The sequence below is a fragment of the Chlorocebus sabaeus genome, chromosome 14 (genome assembly GCF_047675955.1).
Source record: "Chlorocebus sabaeus isolate Y175 chromosome 14, mChlSab1.0.hap1, whole genome shotgun sequence".
In the NCBI taxonomy this organism is placed as follows: Eukaryota; Metazoa; Chordata; class Mammalia; order Primates; family Cercopithecidae; genus Chlorocebus; species Chlorocebus sabaeus.
This window is the reverse complement of record NC_132917.1, coordinates 1,933,401-1,950,645: the sequence shown is the minus strand read 5'-3', so window position 1 is coordinate 1,950,645 and position 17,245 is coordinate 1,933,401. Positions and strand designations below refer to the sequence as shown.

The window sequence follows — 17,245 nt, the reverse complement described above, 5'->3', positions numbered from 1 at the left end:
CCTTCTACTCAAATGATCTTGGTTTTAACTCAGGTGGTCTGAATTTTAGTTTTCTTGTGTATTAAATAGGTATAATAAAAATACTTTCCTTACAAAATTGTTGTGAAGATCCCACAAAGTAATATAAAAGCATCTGTAATGTCTCAAGTATAAGATGTGTTAGTTCCTATGAGTGGAAGGTCTAGATGCCTCAAAGGAAACCTAGCAATTTAGATAAATGTGGAGGATAGTTGCATTCCAGGAACTAAACAATATTGAGAGTGCATCCCTGATGGTAAAACATGTTCTTCCACTATACCTACAGCCTCTTGTCTTAACCGCTTAATCAGATTAAACCTTTCAGTTACAAGGAGAATCTAAATATTATATACATATAAAATATGCATGTGTATAAATATAATGTATATGTTATATATAATGTTTATATAATATTTAGATTCTCCTTATAACTGAAAGGTTTATATATATACACACAATATATATGTTATATATAAATATATGTTTTATATATACATAAGATATATAAAAATACATATATAAAATATATATATTTACCTTCTTGTAAACCTAATGGCTGTTATATTCTTGGTACAAATTACAACTCAGAAGCACCCAGATATGCCTCCATCAAATTCTTGAAAAGAGAGTAAATAGATGGTACTTCAAGATTCATCAAAATCTACCCTATTATAGAGGGCAAGGGCCTCCTGACTCAGTGTTCCCTACATTGAATCCCTCTGTTTATAATTGTTTGAATAATACATTTAGATTGCCTGACCCCGGTCTTACCCACCCCCTGCCCTTGTAGAGGGCTTCCCTTCACAGAATGAAACAGGATTAAAGCCCCATCAATAGAATGCCAGGGAGAGCGAGCCACCCCTACAGGGCTGGCCAGCACAGGCCGGATAAGCACATTGACTGCTGCTAATCTATCCCCAGATGGAGGTGGACACCGAGGAGAAGCGGCATCGCACGCGGTCCAAGGGGGTTCGAGGTACGTCCGCGCTTCCCTGCCTCCTGAGGCCAGCTCAGGGTCACCTTCGTCCTGCGGAACCGAGGTCGATTCACTCTGACCCCACTTTCATGCCACCCTTTTGGTAATTTTCTGTGGAAGAGGGGTGCTTGTGATGGATGGTAAATTGTTATCTATTTCCATCTCTCTGCAGTTCCCGTGGAACCAGCCATACAAGAGCTGTTCAGGTTAGTGCCATGTGGGTAAAATGCATCCCCATTCGCAGTTTGGAAAATTCACGCCTTCTAATGGGCACACTGCACTTTCGAGCTCATGGGCGGCCTGCTCACACCCCGCTGCACTGAGGAAATTAATTCCCCCAAGACTTGCTCATAAAAAGCCTCCCCGAATTGCCCCCTCCTTTGGATTGTGTGATTTCTCTCCTCTGTCCGGGCCACCCTCCTCTCTGCTGCCACGGAAGCTTTCCGTCTCACCTGCCTGCCTGCGGCACCGTGTAATCCATTCTTTCCTGTTGCAGCTGTCCCACCCCTGGCTGTGACGGCAGTGGTCATGTCAGTGGCAAATATGCAAGACACAGAAGGTAATGCCTGCATTTTTTTTCCACAATGTGCTGCCTAAAGTGACTTATTTGGGGACCTAGTCCTAATAATGAAATGTGTGGGCAGGTGTTGCTGGAAAGCAATACACGTTATGCTTGCTTTCTCTTCTCTCACTGGAACTCAGTCTTTGTCTCTTGAAAGGGTTCTCAGTTAAACATAAGCCGTTCTATTTTGTGGGCAGAATAGGTGACCTTCCTTAGGATGATAGAAATTCAGGCCAGCCTTAAACTCATTTCCCATCTGCATATGTGGTGCTCAGCACATGGCCCCCTGAGAACCTCCCACTGCTTACGGAGGAGCCCTATTTCTCCTTCCTCACTTCCTCATTCTGGGAGTGGCAGGATGGTAAACAATGAATGGTCAATTAAAATGTGACCTTCTGACCTCTCTGTAGACTCCATTTCCACCATTTAACGAGGTTCATCCTGGGAAACTAAGCCCATTCTTACATCTGGACGGCTGCAGGGTGAGGTCAGGTCAAGTGAAGGTCAGGGCAGATCAAGCTTGCAAGACTTTGGGACTGCAGTGATTACATTTATCTTGTAAATACTGGCATTTCAGGTCTGCGACAGGGATGGGTGTGGAAAACCTTTAGAAACTAAGGGGGAAGGTGATCATTTTGTTCAAAATGTATCATGACAGAATTATATGTTACATGCCCATGGCTGACTTTCAGGTACACATCAGTCCTTTAGGTGTTTTTCTGGTAAGCGTTTTTTTTCCCCTATGCTATTCATGAAGACGTGCCTTTCAATAGAAAGGTTTCAATTATGATGAGGTAAAAGAGTGTACAGGTTAAAATGTTTTTAGCTTTACTTTTACAAATTGGGTTGCAAAGACCAAGGTCATTCCAGCCTAACAAACCCTCAGTGAGCAGACCCAGGTCACAAAACTGATTCTAAAGCAGGTGCATCTGCAGCACGCCTGGGAGGCCTCTCCTCACGGCCTTGCATTTCGTTTCCTTTTTAGTGAAACATTAACTTACGAGTGACATCAAGCAATTATTTTGATTGTTCTTTAGTAAAATCAAAAGAAAAATTACAAACTACTCCCAAATCCCCATGCTAGCATTTGTGGAGGCAGCAATGTCTAATGAGCACCCCCCATTAAACGATTGTCTGACTTCCTCTGTTACAAACCAAAGGAATTGTGGGCTATTTTTCAGATAATTTTGCAATTCCAATGATTAAATTTAGTCAATTATATTATGATTGTTATTGTATAAAATAGTAAATTATTGAATTACATAATTGAAATAAGTAAAGTATTATTTTATGAAGAAATATATATGTCAGCACTTAATCTAAAAGTCTAAAACACTGCATTGTTTATGTTTTCAAAAGAAGTTAGTCACCCATGAGAAAAATTCGTTTTCCCCTAATCATCTGTTCATTAGTCAGTAGCTAAACTTTATCATACTGTTATATAAAAATTAAATTTGGCAAAAATAAAACTAGCCAGGCAAGGTGGCGGGCACCTGTAGTCCCAGCTACTCGGCAGGCTGAGGCAGGAGAATGGCGTGAACCTGGGAGGTGGAGCTTGCAGTGAGCCGAGATCCGGCCACTGCACTCCAGCCTGGGTGACAGAGCGAGACTCCGTCTCAAAAAAAAAAAAAAAAAAAAAAAAAAAAAAAAAAAAAAAAAAAAATTAAATTTGGCTGAAAAGTTTTTTAAAAATTTTTTATTCTAATTTTTATGTGTACATAGTAGGTGTATATACTTAGGGGGTATATGAGATATTTTGATACAGGCAAACAATGTGAAATAATCACATCATGAAAGATGGAATCTTCATCCCCTCCAGCATTTATCCTTTGTGTTACAAACAATTCAAATATCCTCTTTTACTTATTTTTAAATGTACAATTATAAAAAGTTGTAAAGAGGTGTGAGCTACATTTAATTTTATAGCCATCGTTTTGCAGGAAAAATCATGATGTTTCCAAATAATTTGAAACATTCCTATCCTTAACCAAGGTGCATTCCACTGCAAAATGAATGGATGTGTCCCATGTAATATGTGTATGGATCTGTTCCTGAGACCTCTTTCCCTGCTTAAGAAATGCTCCCTAGAGTTTGATTTGAAAACAAGTTGGGCTTTTTCTTCTTTCGGAGACTTGCCGCTGACTCATTCGTGCAGAAGCGCCTGAGCCATAGAGGAACCATTAGTTGGGATGATAGGGAGGAGTCACGGAAATGCTCCGGCCAGGAGCTCTTTCCAGTAAATTTTTGTTTAATTTTTTAAAAGTCATCAATTTTTGCCATGACTCATATGGTATGTAATTATTAGAACACCAAATATTTTAATACATGCAGTTATCTAGGAGATCTAATGTGGTAGAGTTGAAAAAGAACTATTTCCCGGTTCCTTGGCCCGATGCTGGCTTCCACTGCATCACTAATGGACCAGGAGCTCTGGACAACTTACGTAAGGTCTGCCGCCTTCAGTTTCCTCCATTCTAAAGTGAGAGACTGGCAGACTTTATTCTGTAAAAACCGGTGCAAAAATGTTGCCTGGAATCCCAGCACTTTGGGAGGCTGAGGCGGGTGGATCACGAGGTCAGGAGATTGAGACCGTCCTAGCTAACACGGTGAAACCCCGTCTCTACTAAAACTAGAAAAAAGTAGCTGGGCGTGGTGGCAGCACCTGTGGTCCCAGCTGCTGGGGAGGCTGAGGCGGGAGAATGGCGTGAACCAGGGAGGCGGAGCTTGCAGTGAGCCGAGATCGCGCCGTTCACTCCAGCCTGGGCGACAGAGTGAGACTCCGTCTCAAAAAAAAAAAAAAAAGAAAAGAAATGTTGTCACTGTGTGAGCCTTCTCTTGAGAGGAATCTCACTGAGCATTTTCTAAGCCTTATTGTTTGATGTCTATGTATTATCAGTCACTTTTAATTAAAGGATAAAATTTTAATTTCTTAAACTTAAAAAGTGTCCCTTGATAAATTAGGTAAGACTCATGGATATGTTAACATCTATGACTATTGCTATTTTAAATTTGGAAGTCTTCCGTTATATCTGCCTTTTTTTTTTTGAGACTGAGTCTCGCTCTGTTGCCCAGGCTGGAGTGTGGCGGCGCAATTTTGGCTCACTGCAACCTCTGTCTGCTGGGTTCCAGCAATTTTCATGCCTAAGCCTCCTGAATAGCTGGGATTACAGGCTCCTGCCCCCACACCCAGCTAATTTTTTCATTTTTAGTACAGACAAGGTTTCACCACATTGGCCAGGCTGGTCTCGAACTCCTGATCTCCGGTGATCCACCCACCTTGGCCTTCGAAAGTGCTGGGATTATAGGCGTGAGCCACACCTGGCCCTGGCATTGTTCTTTTACTGGTTTTGAAAGATTTACTGACTACAAAAGCTACCCCTTCCCGACAGCTATTCTTGCCCGTTCCTGCCGGCACACCCTCCGTGAACACAGCCGTGACGCTGACATTTCCTGTCAGGTTCCTGGTGGGAATAGGACATCAGGCTTTTTCCAAATAGGACAAAAGAGTAGAAGCCTCCGTTTTGGTTCTGATGAAATCACATGTCTTTTTTTGGTCTATTAACAATGAATGTTTCCAATGAATGTGTTTATGTTAAGGCTACAAGTTCATTTTGCTCATACGGGGCATCAGCAATAGCCAAGTAAAAAGCTTGTATTTCAGTACTTCGAGGTGTTGAAGTATTGGAACTTGCCAAAAACAACTTGAGGTAGATGTGGGGCATCAGCAACGTAAAAAATCAGTTTTTCCTTTTTAGGAAAGGAATACCAAGTAATAAAATGGTGCCAGCCATTCAGGGTTTTTTAGTTTAGTTTTTGTTTTGTTTTGAGACAGAGACTCACTCTGTCACTCAGGCTGGAGTGCAGTGACACAATCTAAGCTCACTGAAACCTCTGCCTCACAGGTTCAAGTGATTCTCCTGCCTCAGCCTCCCAAGTAGCTGGGATCACAGGTGTGCGCCCCCACGCCCAGCTAATTTTTGTATTTTTAGCAGAGGTGGGGTTTTACCATGTTGGCCAGGGTGCTCTCGAACTCCTGGCCTCAAGTGATCCACCTCCCTCAGCCTCCCAAAGTGGTGGGATCACAGGCACATGCCACTGTGGCTGGCTCATTTTTATATTTTTAGTAGAGATGGAGTTTCACCATGTTGGCCAGGATGGTCTCGAACTCCTGACTTGAAGTGATCTGCCCACCTCGGCCTCGAAAATTGCTGGGATTACAGGTGTTTGAGCCACCACGCCCAGCCTGTCATTTAGTCTTTAATTTTCAATGTAGAAGATTTTTAAGGAAATTAAATGTTTCTCACAATTGTAGTTTACGATTACTGCTCTGTAGGACAGATGCTGTGGCAGTTTCTGGGGGCATGCGTCACGCTCTCTGCCACAGCTGCAGGATCTGATGTGGGTCTCAGAAACCTGTGGGATCCAGCGGAGGGATCCGGCGGTGGGGATCTGGTGGTGGGATCCGGCGGTGGGATCCGGCGGTGGGATCCGGCGGTGGGGATCCGGTGGTGGGGATCCAGCGGTGGGATCTGGCGGTCTCTGCTTGGTTAGCCCCTCCTCAGGGGCGTGCTGGGTCTCTCTGAAAGCGGCTGGAGTGGATTTTGTGTGTGTGTGTGATGGTTGTATAGTTGCTGGCTTGTACGATATTGAGAATAGAGGAGAATCATCCAGTGCTTAATACTTGGGAAAGAAAATAATTTTAAAAAGGAGTGCATGATTTAAAACTCTGGTTAAAATTTTTTGGTAGCAGTAAGGTTATAATATTTATTTTATTGGATGTTCTACATTAATTTCCAAATCATGTCTTTGAACAAAAGATAATCTCTATAGTTATTTACTGGTGTTAATAGTTTATAAAGAATTTGAAATAACTGATAAGCCTATGTACAAACTACACAGGTAAACCTTAAATCAAAATATAAATTTGAAACATAAGGAAAATGATCACCTAATTTTACTGAAAACCCAGGATATATCGGGGGTCTTAATGTGGTGTTACATTTTGTTCTGGGTCTCTTGGCTACCAAGGCACCAACTGACAAAGGCTAAGGACAGAGTTCCAGGATCTGATAAAAGCAGTCAGCTCCTTAGAGACACAGACACTCTTGGCACCGAAGGAAAAATGTTTCAATGTCCACACGTTGCCCAGCAGGGATCCAAGATTAGTCAACATTTTTGGACCCTGAGTCATCAGGGACAGGCCTCCTAGGAAGCTAACAAATATGACACATATTTATCTTCAGAAACGTCATTATTGGCCAGACACCTGAATTTGCCTTTTGCTTTTCCCAACTGAGGTTTTTGTGTTACGATATTAGCATATAAATATGACAAAAACATGGTGAATTTTATAAGCAGGGCTAGAAGTAATTCTTACATCGCGAGTGAACATGCTCATGTGGTCTTTTCTGCGCACAGTCCCCTGTTTCTGTGCCCATTGTTAGATGGCTACGCACGTGGCTCAGTCCATTCAGCTGCTCCGAGCACCTCCATGTTCCCCACACCACACTCAGAGGTGGCTGGGGGCACAGGTGCCTCAAACTTGGTGTCCGACCTGCAAGCTCACAAAGCAAACCTCAGTCATCCTAAGTGAGTTTCCCAAGATTTAGTTTCCGTCCCCAAGATCAAGGGAGAGTAATTCCCTGTGTTACAGTCTCCAAATTGTGCAAGCCAGCCTGGGTGGCCTCCAGGCATTTGAAACATGGAAGACAGAAGCTGTCCCAGTGTACCATCCGCTATTGTTTTGTGGATAGATGGTAGGAAAACAGTGCCCTACTAAGAACTCACCAACCTTGACACTGGGGAAGCTGCTGCATATTCTTATCCTCACCCTGGCAGCAGTTTGCTGGCTGGGAAGGCCCTATGGAGATAGGTAGGGTGAATCTGCCCAAAGTGTATGGTTTGAACAACACTGCATCGGTGTGGGAAGCCTGGGGAGCTGCACCTGCTGCTACTGAGCTCATCGCTTAATGCGGACACCTGAGCAGGGGAAGCATCGCAGGGCTAGGCCTGGAGGCTCAGCATTTCCTGGCAGCATCCTCACACCAAAGCCTGCTATCTCCTGAAGCGCAGGGACATGTTGAAAGAAACCACACCTTCCTCGCTGTCTGTGTAGGTGATTGTTTAGTGGGGCTCAAGTACCTGCTAAAGAGACGTTGTTGTTCATCCAGATTATTTCATGAACTGATGCTGGTATTCCAGCTAAAATATCACATGTCAACATGTCTGCAATAATCTATTTTTGAACATTTGACTAAGATGAAAAATTCTAGTGCCTTATATTCATCTTTTTTTTTTTTGGCTTTCCATATTGATATAAAATGCTGTTTGTGTTAAAAACAAAGTGCAACTTGGTGGTTAGAATGGAATCTATCTATAGAAACAAAATTTAATCATCAAAATACTGGTCAACTTGCTGTTCTGAAATCCCTTTTCCTAAAATTTCCCAATAAAAATTAAAAATAGGAATAATGAAAATTTGTTAATATTTATTACAGATTAATATTAACTGATTACAGAAATTTGAATTTTAGCCTTCCTTGTGACAGTGATACACATGCTAAGACATTTAGAATGAATTGGACACACTTATTTCCAAATGGTGATTTTTGTATAAGTGCCAACGCACCAGAAAGAGAGAGAGGAAATTCCTAGGAATTTGCCTCATTCTTCACACATCTGTTTTGTGATCCCTCTGGATTTATTTCTGAAATTTAATGGATTTTATTCCCATTTAGCCTTCACTGGACCGTTTTAATTATTTGTTTGTTGAACTTAGGGTTCCGACCCTGCAATGTAGCGTCAGAGTCTTTGTGCACTCAACAAACACCCAAAAGTTAGGTGACGGGTATTGGTAGCACGTTCCAATCCTTCCCAGTGTCGGGTACACTGAGTCAGATCATTTCACTTGAAACTTAAAAATTAAAATCTTCAAGTGATGGCTTTTCCTTTTCATTAGAACGTGACTGGGGTCCCTCTGGCTTGTGGCGCGCACCCTCACTCAGACTCCCCTCTCCATTCCTCACGCCTCTTGCCTGCCGGTGTGAGTGCCGTGCCGTGGCACAGCGTGGTGAATAATTGCCTGTCTTCACAGGAGGCTGTTCTGGAGCTAAAGTCGAGGGCTTGCTTCCTGATGTATGCACGCCTCATTTGGAGTCTGCCAGCAGCCTAGGGGCTGTATTATTCATGCCTTGACAGAGAGCACTCACTAAAAGCCCTGGAACAGAGCCAGGTGCTGGCTGAGAGATGTGGAGCACTGCAACTTGCAACTGAGAGGAGCATCTATAATCCAAAAATAAATAAAAAAAGAAGAAACAGAGAGGGAGACCGAGAAAAACAGGAATTCCTATGCCTCCCGTTCACCGGTTCCACATAGATAGAAATTTCATTTGCATTAAAATAAAATATCCTAAAAATAATTGCATTTTTTTTCTAACCACGCTTGAAAGTTTAACACAATTTTCCACATTTAATTGCAAAGCTGATTTTAATTAGTGAGGCCCTGCATGTGAAAAATGAAGATCCACTTGGGTGCGTGGAATACATTGCAGTGTCTGCTGAATGCTCTAATTAGCGTGCGGCTGCTGTACAACGGGGTGCACTGTGGGATGTTTATGAAAAATTCTGTGCACGCAGCCTCCAAACCAGGCTATCTGCTTTACTCCATGAATCCGTGAGAATGAATAGCTCTCCTTCATTCTTTATGAGACATCATTGTGTACGCCTCACACCGCCGCCCGCCCCGACTTAAGCTTTATGCACGCCCGTCCTTTTACTATTCGTCACTGATACCATAAATCAGAAGGTCGGGCGTGCATATCTTAACATTAGTTTGATAACATGGCACAGTTGCACATGGAGCAAAGATTTTGAGGTCTAGGGGTTTACTTGGGTAAAGAAGAGAATCAAACAGGTGACGTTCAGGCTTGCCGTTGCTCAGAGACCTGAGTACCCACAAGATTTGCAGGCACAAAATTCAGGCCTCCTCTTCTGGTTTTTGTTTTGTTTTGTTTTGTTTTTTGAGATGGAGTCTAGCTCTGTCGCCCAGGCTGGAGTGCAGTGGCGTGATCTCAGCTCACTGCAACCTCCGCCTCCCAGATTCAAACGATTCTCCTGCCTCAGCCTCCCAAGTAGCTGGGACTACAGGTGTCCACCACCACACCCGGCTAATTTTTGTGTTTTTAGTAGAGACAGGGTTTCACCACGTTGGCCAGTTTGGTCTCAAACTCCTGACCTCAGGTGATCCGCCTGCCTCAGCCTCCCAAAGTGCTGGGATTACAGGCATGAGCCACCGCACCTGGCCCAAAGCCTTCTGTTTTCGATGGTGGTTGCAGTCCAGCTTTATTGTTGAAGTAAGTCCTCTATGTACAGAATGAACACCTGGTCATCATCCTAAAGAAAGTAGTTTGCCTGGTGCCTGCCTACAGTGCGTCAGCCCCAGGAGACACACCTCTGGGGCATGGCCTGTGTTGTATTGTGAATGCAACATGATTAATTCGGTGGATTTAATACATGCAAAGCATGTAATGCATCTTAGAGCATGATTTTATTTATTTTGATTTTTTTAAAGGGACAGAGTCTCACCCTGTCCCCCAGGCTGGAGTGCAGTGGCCTGATCAGAGCTCACTGCAGCCTAGAACTCCTGGATTCAAGTGACCCTCCCACCTCAGCCTCTCAGAGTGCTGGGCTTACAGCATATTTTTGATGTTTGGTAAAAGGAGATATATTTTTAAAATAATTCCAATTCAAGGGGAAGGCACGAGTTATTTTCAGATAACGCACTGAAAACAATAAGTATGCTGATGGGCAATCTGTAATGTGTATGACCTGTATTGGTCAAGCCTAGATATCACAATGATAATCTTGTTCTGATTTCTTGAACTAATAATTAAAAATATATACAATTTGGGCACTTACAAACATCAACAGAATACACAGCAGAAATTCACGTGCAGTACAGGTGTTATCTGAGGTTTACCCACCAAAACACCACAGTTCAGTTCTCACCATCCTCATCCATGTGGGGGTTCTAGAAAATGCAGGGCAGCCACTATGGAGATCTTGAAGTGTGGAGAGGAGTCCTGATGTGACAGTGGTCCAGCTGTGCAACTCCCAGCAGCCACAGAGCACAACCACAGAGCCCCCGGGAACCCTGAGCCAGCCCTTCACCCTGTGTGCCTGGAGCCTCTGCCGACCACAGGATGTCCCTCTCATGGATACCATGAGTTCCTCGGTAGAGATCTCTGTCCAGTACATCTACTCAGGGGTGTGCGCCCCACTCATTAGAGAAGCAAGGATGGCTGGCGAGATGGGGGCCGGGGCTGAAAGTGTGGGAGTCCTCTCACCACACCCATCTAAGCTAGCTCAGAAGACTATCCTGGGTACAGTGAGGGCCGGAATCTGCACTCACAGGGAATACTTCTGGAGTAGCCAGGTTCATGAGCATCGCTGGGACCCAGCTCTTCAAGTCCCTGTCTGGGGCTATCCACCTGCTCTTACTACCAGTGTCACTCACAGGCACAGCTTGAGGAGAGTGGGCAGTAATCATGGAGACCCTCCTGAGGTCCAGCTCTGGGAGGTGGATATTTCTTCTGTCCGCTCTGACTTGCCCCAGTGAGAACAGTGTTTTCAGGGTTAGACCCCAAAATAAGACTGAAATGCCAATTTCCATATTCTCTTCCTGCCAAAATTAGTAAAGATTTAGAGGAAACAAACAATCGCTTGGTCATAAGGTTGCTTCAATGAGGTACTGGTGTTTTCATCTGAAAGACTCTGTGTGACTTAGGATGCTGCGGGCTGCAGTACCTGGAAACCCACCTCAAACTGGTCTAAACACCGAATCATTATCTTACCTGACCTGGGCGTTGAGAGGAAGTGCTGAGGATGACTTAACTCAGGCCTTCCGCTGTATCCTCCTACACCTCCTACCACGTTCACCTCTGTCATGGGAGAAGGCTGTGGCCACTCCTGGCCGGACAGCTGCCCCCAGTGTCCAGAGAGAGCTTCAGGAAGGCTTTCTAGAAGCTCCCTGAAGAAAAGAGGATTCATAGAGATACCAACAACCAGCGTCCCACAGCCATTCCTGAATGCCACTGACAAGCAAGTCGGACATCCTCAGAACCCTTAAGCCTCCTCCGGAGTGTGAGGCGGGGTGGCCTTCCCAGAGCCACGTTTCCCCAAGGGGAGTTCCCTGATCCAGAACATCACTGTCACCTGTGACCAGTGAAGTGAGAAGCTAAGGCTGGGACTGGCAATCAGGGTTTTAGCTATCCCTCCAGAGGGATGATTCTGATGCTCCCTGAGTTTGAGAATCACAGTCAACAAACAGGCCCAGACTCCTAATGAAACAGCATGTTTAGATAATGGGAACAGGAGGAATTCATTCTGGGTGAGCAACTCACACACAGCCGATGGCACAGACAAATCTGAAGACCAGCATGCATTGTGCCTGCAGCTCACAGGGTCCACATAACAGTGGTGGGGCATTCCCACAGCTCCTCCCGCTCACCCGCATGCCCCGCGGGGGCCCAGCATCGCTATCGTCCTGCTTCCAGTGCCTTCGCAGGGTGGGGAAAACAAAACCAGTGGTGCTGGAGGGTGATTTCTAATCAGGGACTTCCGTTTCACTTCTGCTCATACCGTGGATTGATGTAGCTGGCAAGCAAGGCAGTATTTAAGAACAGTGCAGCAGACTGTATTTTCTGAGAAAGGAAGGGACAGCCGCTTTGGAGTGGGGTCAGGACCGTGGGGCAGCAGCTTCTCTGGACTCAGCCTGGCCTGCTCTGGGGTGCCCCAGAAGCACCTCGGGAGCCAGGCCTCTGCTGCACACGCAGGAGGGGCCCAGAGCTGCCCCCCGCCCACCTGCCATCCACATGTCCTCAGTGGACAGGATGGGGTCTGAGAGAGCAAGGCACTGTGGCCGCCTGGCTGTGTGTGCCCTGCAGCCTCTGCCTACAGAGAGCCCAGTGAGGAGCCAACCACAAAGGCATCTCAGCTGGAAGGGAATCTGGATGCAACCCAGAGTCTCTGTAGGATCCTAGGGCCCCCTTTGGCCCTTATTCAAAAAGGACTGCTTGGGGGCCCGGCAGGCTCTCCATGAGCCTTCACAAGCCTCTGGATGCATTCTTAAGATAAACGCACCCTCTGTCTCCTGCTGAGGGAAGCTGAGCTCCCCCTACATAATACAACAGATTTTAAAAGATCCGTTCCTTGTAATTCGGTAGCCACTCTACAGGGCCGTGAATATTATCTAATGCGCTACTTGATATCACCAGACACACGCTTCCTATACAAGTGGATGCATTTCCTGAAACTCTAGGGAGGAGAGGAGGGGGAAAATGAACATCTTGGAAGAAATTTTATTCATAAATAATGCATAGCGATTCGGCGATGCCTGAATCACCTTGTTATTCCCTCGACCAATCCTGCAGCTTCTCATGCTTCTGAATAAAGTGCGGGTGTTCTCTGGGGAGCGAGGGAAGCGGGCACGCAGAGAGGGCAGAGGGTAGTGAATCCTAATGGCTGCATTTATGGTCAGGAAGGCTGGGGAGTCCAGAGCTTTAGTCCAACCTCAACGGGGATAAGGTCTGAGGAGCAGAGAGTGCGGCACCGCTGGAGGGGCCCAGCTTCGGGCCCAAGGGCTGGGCTTCCCTGAGCACCCTGGACGTAGCCTCCTTGCCACTGCTTGTCAGGTGGGTAGAGTTGACTGTGTCCGGGAATGCAGATTCTGGGCCTCTCCCCTCTTTTCTGCCCCCTCCTCCCCTCCTGGGGTGCAGTGAGCAGGGAGCAGTGCAGAGGCCTGAGGAAACGCCTCTCCTCCCAGGCTCCCTGGGGACACACAGCCAGCAGGACGCTTTGTAGAAGTGGAGTGTAGGCTCCTGCCCTCCCCCACAGGAAGCCCTTCTGCTGCCTCCTAATCCTGGTAATAACAACAACGACATTCCAGAAGGGCTCACTGTTCCCAGGCAGGGCCCAGGGCCTTGTGCCTCGCTGCACCGCGTCTCTCCTGCTGCAGCAAAACAACCCCCCTTTGACCAAGACCCCCACCCTGTCCGCTTCCACCCAGGAATGACCTTTATTACCCCCCTTTGACCAAGACCCCCCACCCTGTCCTCTTCCACCCGGGAATGACCTTTATTACCCCCCTTTGACCACAGACCCCCCACCCTGTCCTCTTCCACCTTGGAATGACCTTTTCTTCCTCCAGCTCCAGTCAGGCCCAGTGTCCCTGCTGCAGCTGCGCAGAAAGCACTCATCGCATTATTAGAATAAGGTGCACCTGCTTTGAGTGACTAATGAACTGAACTTTCCCTGAGGCTAGTATGGTTTTGGCAGAGAAGCTTCTTAAATTAACCCAAATTGATTTCTAATAAAGGAGGAAAGGGGGAGGATGTGAAGGCCTGGCAAAGGAGATTCTGGGGCTGAACCAGTGAGTCAGGGCCCTTTAGCACACGTTCACCCCGGGCCGCCTCCCAGAGGGTGCATCTGGGTGCATCCCCAAACGCAGGGAACCCTGAAGGCCAGACAGGCCAGGTGGGCACTGCCCTGGGGACGCAACCCCACTCACAGCACAGGCCTCACAGGGAAGAGGGCACCAACCATGGGGCTTTCCAATATTTGAAACATGTTAGAACCTGAAAAGCTAAAAAGAGTTTGCTTCTTAAATGTTCTTCACTGATTCTCCCCGAGGGTATTACTGGCAATAGAAACCAAAAGAAATACATTGGCTTAAGGACTGCTGAGGATTAAAGCGAGGACTAAAAAGGAAATGATGAAAGAACTCATAATGCAAGTGACACAAATGACAGCCTGTTATTAGTGTCTGTTCTGTCACAATTCATCCAGGTAACCAAAAGCCACTCGTACCCCCAAAACCATAGAAATAAAATTAATTTTAAAAAAGAAAGTCCAGGTGTGGTGGCTCTTGCCTGTAATCCCAGCATTTTGGGAGGCCAAGGCGGGCGGATTGTCTGAGGTCAGGAGTTCGAGACCAGCCTGGCCAACATGGTGAAACGCCGTCTCTACTAAAAATACAAAAATTAGCCAGGCGTGGTGGCGAGTGCCTGTAATCCCAGCTACTCAGGAGGCTGAGGCACGAGAATCGCTTGAACCTGGGAGGTGGAGGTTGCAGTGAGCTGAGATCCCCCCACTGCACCCCAGCCTAGGTGACAGAGCAAGACTTAGTCTCGAAAAAAAAAAAAAGGGGGTGGGGGAAGAAAAAAAGTTACTGGTGGTCATTGCTTCCCAATATCAACACATCTAGCTAAAAAGTGAGAAAAATATATATATCTATTGTTTCAAAGTCACAGTGTGCCATTCATCCAGGGCATTGGAAACTGCTGCTAGATTTTTCCTCTGATTTTTTAAGACAGTTTTGCTCTTATTTTCTGAATTAGTCTCATATGATTGATGTAAATTTTTTTGTATTTTGTATTCTTTTTTTTTCACTTAACATTATAACATGAGCTTATTTCCAAATAGCCATTAAATGTTTTAGTTTTAATTTTCATGGCTGGCTTTCATCCTGTGGCTGTAATGTTATTTATGCATTTCTTTTATTGTTCAAATGTATTTAGTTTTCATAAAACGTCTCCATATTCTGCATAAAGTGGAAAAAGTATCTTTGCAGACAATGTCTGTGTCTTTTGCTTCTTCCCTGGGCTGAATGACCAGGAGGAGAATTGCTGGGGTGAGGGAGGGGAGGGCATGGAGGGTTCCCTTTCCAGCAGAGCCTCTCTCCGGGAAGATCAGACCTGTTTACACCCCACCAGCAGGATCAGGGGATGTCCCTGTTGTCCTACTATAGAACATAGGGAATATAATGATTTTCAAATTGCTGCCTTCTTATTCAAACACAGAATTGTCTTGTTTTTAAAAGGATCATTTTTAAAGGAGTGATCATTATATTTAACAATGCCTTTGCTAGAAAATTCTGGAAGAAAGAATGGTGAACGATGCCCATTTCTTCCTGCGAATGATCTCGTTCACTCAGCGTTAGAGGAGCCCCCTGCCTCCCAGGCTGATCCTGGGAGTGGTGTGTGCCATAGCTGAATAAAGGAATAGACCACCAGGCAGAGGTGATGCTTCCTGCCAGGCAGAAAGTAGAAAGTACTAATCTTGTGCCCCTCTAGGGGTGTCAGGGCCTCTTGTTCCCAGCACAGGAGCCTGCAAGGGGAGCTGAGTGGCCAGACCCCAGAGCCAGCAGGCAGAGCAGCAGTGCAGGCCCCAGGGCGTCATGAAGCAGGCAGTCCTGGTGCCCTGGTGGGGCCACCCGGCACATAGCTGTCTCACACGGGGGCTTGGCAGCCTCGGGTCTGTGAGCGGTTGCCCTGCATGCCGGGCAAAGCCTTTCCTTGAGTCCCTTGTCTGCTGCCCAAACAGGGCCACTGAAAAGCAGCAGCAAGCTCTGGGCATTTGTGCGTCCCCCCGGCCAGCTCTCCTGAATCCTGAATCAGCCCGTGGTGCCCACATGCATTCGTGAGGCCTTGAATTTAAGGTCGGGATGATGGGGGAGCCTTCATCTGCCCAGTCACCAGCTGTGATGCCAAAAGGCAGAGGGATGGCCTACTCTCTTCTCTGGCTTCCCACATGTGAAAAAGGGACACTCCAGGGCAGGGGCGATGGGACCCCTCTGCGCCCAGCCTTCCCCATCCCCGATAAACTCCAGGTCCTTCCAAACAAAGAACTCATCTTCTGCAAGGCACAGAGTCTGCATCCTCCTCTTCCCTGCCTGATCCCTGGGTCTTGGGAACAGTCCCCAGCTCTGTGCATAGTAGTGTTGCTGGCGACCGGAATGTTCTGGTGATTTTAATTTTCTGGGCACTGATGGTTTGAGAGCTCTCACAGCCATTTTCACCCCAGGCAAATGGAGAATGGCTCTCCTAGAACAGTGAGGGTTGCTTGGTGAGTGCTGCCTGTGGCAATTTCCTGCACCCACGGCTGCCAGTCTTCCTTGCCCGTGACCCGAGCTCCTTGCCAGCAGGAGCCTTGTCCCAGACACCTCAGACCCACCTCCGGAAGCCTTTCCAGAAGCACAGACACCTGTTTAGTGACATGACAGGGAAACTGCGGGCTGGAGATAAGCAGATAAGGAGGGCTCTGAGGATCAGTCTTTGTACCCAAACCCCTGAAATTTATTTTGTTCTTAGATCCTTAATGCAGTCTGTTGTTTTTTAAATATTATCTAAAAATGTATAATAACACAAAATCTAATTAAGATTTTTTTTTTAAGTAGAAAATTTTACCCATGTTTTTCTTTGGATCAAAGAATAAAAATAAACAATTCAAAGTATTTTGGAGGCGTTTTCTTAGAGCAACCTTCGCCATTACAGGCACACCCTGTTTGTTGCACGTTGCTTTATCGCAGTTTGCAGTGAAGGTCTGATGTTTACAAACTGAAGGTTTGTGGCAACTCTGACCAAGCAAGTCCATCAATGCCATTTTTATAACAGCACATACTCACTCAGCGTCTCTGTACCACGTTTCAGTAATGCTCACAATATTTCAAACCTTTTCATTATTTTTATGTCTATTATGGCGGCCTGTGATCAGTAATCTTTGATGTTACTACTGTGATTGTTTGGGGGCACCAGGAACTGTGCCTGTGTAAGACAGTAAACTTAATCTGTAATTGCTGTGTGTTCTGACCGCTCTGCCAGCCGGCCAGCCCACCACCTCTCCCTGCTCCTCAA

At 46.1% G+C, this 17,245-nt stretch overlaps 1 protein-coding gene across 22 annotated transcripts in view; it reads left to right on the top strand.

The window, feature by feature from the left end:
* The window catches only part of MYT1L (myelin transcription factor 1 like), a 529,284-nt gene that overhangs the window by 340,362 nt on the left and 171,677 nt on the right, over window positions 1-17,245 (top strand). For all 22 annotated transcript variants that reach the window (XM_073022747.1, XM_073022736.1, XM_038006505.2 and 19 more), the window contains 3 exons: window positions 940-994; window positions 1,167-1,200; window positions 1,491-1,553. In XM_073022747.1, the coding sequence (XP_072878848.1) occupies window positions 940-994; window positions 1,167-1,200; window positions 1,491-1,553 (152 nt within the window). The remainder of the gene's footprint in view (window positions 1-939; window positions 995-1,166; window positions 1,201-1,490; window positions 1,554-17,245) is intronic.